General features: G+C 34.2%; 1 protein-coding gene across 2 annotated transcripts in view; it reads right to left on the bottom strand.

The window, feature by feature from the left end:
• Positions 1–473: 473 nt before the first annotated feature.
• Positions 474–7,112, bottom strand: part of LOC106474864 (synaptotagmin-10-like) — a 64,248-nt gene continuing 57,609 nt past the window's right edge. For both annotated transcript variants that reach the window (XM_022380103.1, XM_022380106.1), the window contains one exon: positions 474–3,243. In XM_022380103.1, coding sequence (XP_022235811.1) covers positions 3,051–3,243 — 193 coding nt within the window. In that variant the 3' untranslated portion in view covers positions 474–3,050. The remainder of the gene's footprint in view (positions 3,244–7,112) is intronic.

The following is a 7,112-nucleotide window of genomic DNA, read 5'->3' as shown; positions in this document are numbered from 1 at the left end:
ATGTCCTTAGCAGTTGAATTAACATCTGCCACAAGAGCCAGCCCAGCATATTTTATTACTCAGCCTAGGATGGTCAACAGGAGTGGGGTGTCATTCCGAAACCGGTAATTTAGGGTTATTTCGCTAGATTTAGATGAATGAAGCTCGGCACAACTTCTAAAACTAAAGGAACTAAATATTATTGGAAATATGTCATAATGAAATCTATATGGATTGTACTAAGGTGGTATCATACTAGGCATTATACTATCCTTCTTATATTTACTATTCATTGCAGAAATGGTACTTTTAATTTGAGAATTGCTAGAACAGTCATTTTGTAACGTTTCTTGCATGTGCTTCAACTTCAACACTGCATCTTTGAGCTTTACTGTATCGTTAGTTTCACACAATATTGAAACTAATGATTTCTTACATATGATTTCAAACCCCTTTTTGAAGATAACGACACTATTGTACCCGTTTTTTATAACTTCTTCCCTCATCCGACCTGTACCCACGGTTTAGCTTAATCGCTACGCTTAAGCCATCACATTCACTATAGCATCTACAAGATTTCAAGCTTGTTTTATTGCTACATCGTTTTACTTTACATTTACAAATTAACTCCCCCATGTTGGTTTTTGTGATTTTGGGTCAAGTCTAGGGTAACGTCACGGGTCTGGTCCAACAACCTAGACCTTGAAAATAGTGCCAAACGTCTTCTTTTTGTCTAATCCAAACAACTCAAAACTCATTTTTGGATCCACATCAAGTGGCTCATGTGGTAGATGTTAAAACAAAATTGACATTTATATGTTATGTGAAAAGAGATCTAATTCTGAATTCCTCTCGCATGTTTGATTTTTTGCTTATTTATATGTTATGTGGAAAGAGATCTAATCCTGAATTCTTTTCAAATGTTTGATTTTTTTACTCATAATATTTGAAAAACAAACAAATAACAAATAAAATATAATTAAAAAAAGACGTTAAATGAACTGTGAGCTCAAACATTCCAATTTAAAGAATCAGTTTTAGTCGTAACCACGAATATAACACGACAGAAACATTCATGTTACATAGTATAATACTTTGTAAAAAGTAACACACGACAAGAATATTCAGGATACATAGCAACACACTTTGCAAAACATAGTACAGCACAACAATATTCGTGTTACATAACCTCAAACTTTGCAAAACATAGTACACCACAACAATATTCATGTTGCATCAAACTTTACAATGTCTGCTTCACTTGCCTAATGAGTAATGATAAATGTTTTTATTTAAGAAAATACGTTATATGTTATCTGATAAAAATGAAGAATTAAAACCATAATTATTTTGATTTTTTAAATTGTTAAATTATGTGTCAATTTTTACTCTTCAGATGGTGAGAAGTGTTTCATCTGCTTCCTATGACAACATCTATACCAATTTTAGACGGAGAATCTTCAAATTATATTTCACGAATTTCATGAGTGTAGTGTAAAGTCATAGACTGATAAGTAGTCAGTGAGTTTTATACAATAAACAAGTCCTTCGTGACAAAACTGAACTAAAGGTAAAAAGCTCTATTGATAAACAAAATACATAGAAACATTTCATCAAAAACAATGATAAAACCCAATCAGAGATGATAAACTGATGTAGATATATTGGCAAAAATAATATTGAAAAGGAATTCTACCAATAAAATCACGTTCTATACTATGTTTGGTAGTCATTGAAATCCAAGTATTTTAATAACAGATTTTTAAGTGACAACAAACACCAATTGTTCAATTTATGTAGTGTATATTGGTGTATACAAGACATACCAATACTAGTAATAAACGACCTTATAACACCAAATTTGTTATTTTTCTTTAATTGGACACTCAGTGTTTCGCTTTACAGCTTCTTGAGGAGCGTTCCACTAAAACACAAACCGTAACTGACAGTACAATGCTCCAATTGGTTTAAATATTAAATTCGCTCTAAGTCGAAACGTTGAGTGTTCTATTAAAGAAAAATAAGAAATGTGGTGTTGTTAGGTCGGCTATTTCTAATATTGACAAACACTTATTCACAGCTCACATATATGTCATGACACTAAAACTGGCAACGTGCCTTGTTCAACAATAACATGCCCTACTAAAACTATTTGCAAAATCTTGGAAACACACAATTATTTCAGAAAATTATAACATTTTAAAGCAAAGAAACACTCTGGAACATGTAACTATAAAATAAAATTTTCCAATTCATATTATGCAACTTTTTCTTAGTTGAAGAGCAATGAACACACATGCTAATTTAATTTACAATGGTTGTTATTGTTGAAGTTTAACATATTGATGATTTCTTGATACCTATATACACTTACAGAGAACCAAAAATATTGATGGATAATAAAATTACATAAACTGAATAAATAATTCAATAAATTACTAAAAACAAAGGTAAAAGCATGGCAAAAACAAAAACAAATAAATCCAGAATGAATAAGCATGAAAAAAAAGTGTATACCATAAAGAAAATCCTTCCTTAGACCATCAGGCATTCACATCACAACGATAACATTACCATATCCAACAAAAAGAGTTGTGTTAGAATAATAATAAATTTGCAGAAAGACGTTCAATTAACATGAAATTTTACAAAGCTATGCTAATTAGAAGCAAATAAGTATCTATACATTAGGTAACCGTAAGGAAATGAGAACAAAAATTTGGCAACATGGTTATAGGTTGGCAAACAGACCTTATGATTAGGTAAACAACATGTATATTGGATTGGTAATAATCACGTCGTATTAAAACGTGTAATATGGTTATACACCGATAAACAGACCTTATTATTAGGTAGACAACATGTACATTGGATTGATAATACTCATGCTGTTGCTAAGTGTATGCAGAACAGAAGAAGTAGCGTGTAATGAGTAGCGATCGTGGAAGAAAAGAGGACAACCGTTTTGTTTGATACCATCTGAAGGGTATTTCTACCTTACGCATGGTTGAACCATACTCGTGGTTATTTGAATATAGCTGTATCAATCTGGGTTTTCATTTTCCAGATTATCACCTAATACTGATACATTTTACAGGAGACTGCTCGGAAAAGTCCAAAAAACTTGGGGCGATGTCCACCAGGGGATACCACTGTGCTACAGGATGGCGAGGCGTGTCCAACATTTTCAACCAATGATCTCTTCCCAAACCAATACATTGGTTTCCAATAGCACAACAGCCAAGCATTTCATTTGCTCCAACTCTGTATAGAAAAAAACAAACAAACTTGATAATAAAATTAATTTTATTGTATACGAGAAATTATAAATGCGAACGTTTTCTTTTTTTTTTGTACGAACACTGAGCGACAAACAGTCAAAGAAACAACAAATCAAGTACCGATGGTGACATTTTATACAGGACCACGAGGTGTTCAGGAAGCTTTTACATCATCAACAGTACTCGCTGAAATTTGTTTTAAATTAGATTTATTATTTACTGTATGTAACCAATTGTTATCCTAGAACAAATTAAATCCGTTAGAGCATGCATGTTTAACAATTTATTCTAGTATTCAGGTACATTTATATCTAGCAGAAAAGTCAAAAGTTCCAATTAAACACGAACAATAAAAGAATCTGGTTGCTACTGGATGACTTTTTTTGCAGAAAACAGTTCGCCTGTCACAAGCAACGTTGTCTGACAATTCCTTCAGTAGGCTGTTCTTAAGATAACAGTGCCTGGACTCACACCAGAAATAATAACTTTCACGGCATACGATAGATTTGGAGACGCACCTCTTCACACACGTCTAGCTTCTCGCCATTCGCCAGAATGAAGTTCATACTGAATGGTCGAAGTGGTTGTCTAACACAGAGAGTTCAAGGTTGAGTAAGGTGCTGGTTGCTCCAGTACCTACTAAAAATTGATCCTTGAGTTGTTATCAGCACATAACATGTGACACCTACTCCATTGTTTTCAAGAACATCCACCAAGGCGAGCTCACTGCTGCGCCCAGTCAGCCAGATCCAACTCCAGCTCTACTAGTTTAAACCAATATTTGCAGCCACTGCTTATCTCCTACCTTTTGACATTTGTTACTGTGCTGGCTTAAAAGGTGCGTGCAACCAATGGTCCTGTCTGCTTCACTTGCTTTGAACTCGACCCTATAGATTGCTTGCTTCTCCACAGAGTAAAATTTATGGCACAACTCATTAACAACAGTGTCCCAGTTATTGAGTCACACTTCATCTGAATGTTCTATGACACCAAGCACTGGAATGTTTAAATCCAGCATTAGATTTACACTGTCTGTCCCTGAGTTCATCCATTTGAAACAAAAACTTGTCTGAAACATTTGATGCAACAGTACAGGCCCTCATTTGCTGTTCTCTTGGATGTTGGTAGGTTTACTTGCTTTACCTCACCATTGTGTGGCCCACACAGGTTTCAACTACTAGTTTTTCTATGGCCAAGATGTCATAGAGAGTTCAACTCCTTGAAGTTATGAGACTTGTAAATCCTCATGGATGTGGCATCGTCAGGCTAAGTCTTCAATATGATAATGCATGGTGTGGTAACGATCACCATCGTTGCTATCGTGACGATGGTACATAATATTACATACTTTGTCGTCACAGCCCATAGTGTTTTCAGCCGCTGGATCATAACAAGATGACATCTGCTCTATTTGATGGCGTTGCGATGAACTTCGTTCAGTGAATGCATGTCGCCACTCTCCTCACACCTTGGTGACTTCACACAATGACTTGCGATGTTGAAGCTTTTCCAGGTGTGCTTTCGAGTCCCACGTAAACCACCCTAGTACGTGTCAGGATGTTTAAACCACTTGCTATCACCACGACACCTTTGCTGCTGCCCTATTCTAATGCATACAGGGTGTAACTATTTGAAGTTGCATTGAGGTCATCCAGGATTGCCCAGTGGGGCGCCCTCAAAAGAATGCTGACATTGCTCTCAACATGACTGGTGAAAGTTCTAGGTCCAGAAGACTTCTTTTCCAAGACTTTGCCATATTCTTGGACAGAGTCCTCACTAACATTCTAGATATTTCGTCTCCACAATAAGTGGTCTCGTAAAGTTACCTTCCATAATAGCATAATTTACAATTGTTACTCTGCCAAGGAGTCAACAGAAAAAATAACCCCTTCAATATGATATCCACAATGACAAATTTTTTGTTTGCAGCATCAAAATGTTTCTTTTTTAAATTTAGTTGGTGGTATTCAAGTACACTGATATCCAGAAGAAAATTCAAAAGTTTTTGCAAAATTCAGGTTGAGAACTATTAAATAAAGAATAAATTGAACATAGACATTAAAGGAAAAAAGAAAATACAAGTCTATTTTAATAACTCTAAAACAAGCACATTCTTCTATTATTCAAAACTAATTGGGCTTCTTTCACTTCTGTGGGCATTAGGTTTACTGTTCTCTAAGTAAAATGTTAAAACTAGCCTATCCACGCTTCAATTTTCCACAGATGTTTGATTTATGCATTTTGGATACTAATATAAGTTAGGTTCTTCGTCTGTATTGTCTAGCTGCTGAGGTTGGTAAGACAAAAATCTAAATCATTCAAGAGAGTCCAAAATCAGGAGCAAGAGACAGAACTATGAAAAAGCTTGCCTTATATACCCGAGCAAAATAAAGAAATATATTCCACAAGTCCATAGGTTATGTAGTCCAACCAATGTTCCTCACATAGCCATAATTCAAGCAAGGTATAAGTGTTTCTGTATTGTTTTTTTTAAATGGCTTTTTTAAGGAAATCCATGCAGAAAGGTGTTTATTTATTTGAGATGGCTGCTAAATCCTCAAAAGCATGGGATAAAAGTAAGAGAAATCACCGTTAAAAAAGCTATATAATTTAAAAAAAGTATGAAAGCTGGTAATGTGGTTTTCAATGACGTTATGTGTATCTATGGTAAACAGCTTTGACAAAATAGAAGTGATTATGTTTGTTTTGAAATTAAACATTAGTCGTTCTCGCCAAAGACAATAATAGGAATAGGAAGGAAAATGAAGCATGTGAAACGACGCTATCACAAAAGAAGGGAAAATAAAGTAAATTATTTAGAAGAAAATAATAAAGATAAAAAGAAAAAAATATGAAAAGCCAGTAACTGGGACTGAGAACAATATACGTGAAGTATAGGAATAATTTGATTAAGGATTAGAAAAACGTAACTAATTAAAAATCAACGATAGAGTAAAATAAATGATAAAGATTGGAATCTAAAGTAGATATTTTTCTGGCACAGGTAGGATAAAACTTACCGACTGTACAACAGATATTTACATTGGCAGAGAATGAAATAAAATTAGTCATCACTGATAACAAGAATAATGTTAAAGACAGAGAAATGAACAGTGTTTAAAGTGTCAATCCAATATGGTTTTTTTTTCAGATTTAAACTTATTTATTATACCTAAAGAAAACTATATCATTGACAAAATGTTCAGAATATTGAAAATGTCAAGAGAAAAAATGGTTAAACTATAGGAGATGTTGAGAGACAGAATGCTTTTTTTTTGGGGAAATGCTAATAGATCTATAGTATCATTGACGTTTACGTATTTTACGCCAATTAAAATAAATACTTTCGCTATGTTTGTCGGAGTAAGGCTCGCCATTTTTAATGAACTTGCAAATGTAACATGTACTTTATTCAATTTGCTGGTGATATGTACATCATTTCACAATTAACCGGGACATCTTTGAATTTTGACTTTGTATTAGTACAATAAATAACAAATACTTCTGACAATTCTGTTTGAAGCGTGCAGTAGGCTGAAGTTAACAAAAATGGTATTTACTATACATGAGATATTGTGAATTACGGAGAACTGTATGTGACGAAGTGAATGGTCAAGTGGAAACTTATTTTTTTGAAGAAACTCTCCATCGGCTGACCAACTAAAATTATGTCAACATTATATAGCTTTCAGTTCTTTTCTGTAAGAGCTAACTTTTCTCAGTAAACGATTGTTTGTTTGTTTTTGAATTTCGCGCAAAGCTACACGAGGGCTATCTGCGCTAGCCGTCCCTAATTTAGCAGTGTAAGACTAGAGGGAAGGCAGCTAGTCATCACCACCCACCGCCAACTCT

This window comes from Limulus polyphemus, unplaced genomic scaffold (assembly GCF_000517525.1).
Source record: "Limulus polyphemus unplaced genomic scaffold, Limulus_polyphemus-2.1.2 Scaffold143, whole genome shotgun sequence".
NCBI classification, from domain to species: domain Eukaryota; kingdom Metazoa; phylum Arthropoda; class Merostomata; order Xiphosura; family Limulidae; genus Limulus; species Limulus polyphemus.
This window is presented reverse-complemented; position numbering and strand designations above follow the sequence as displayed.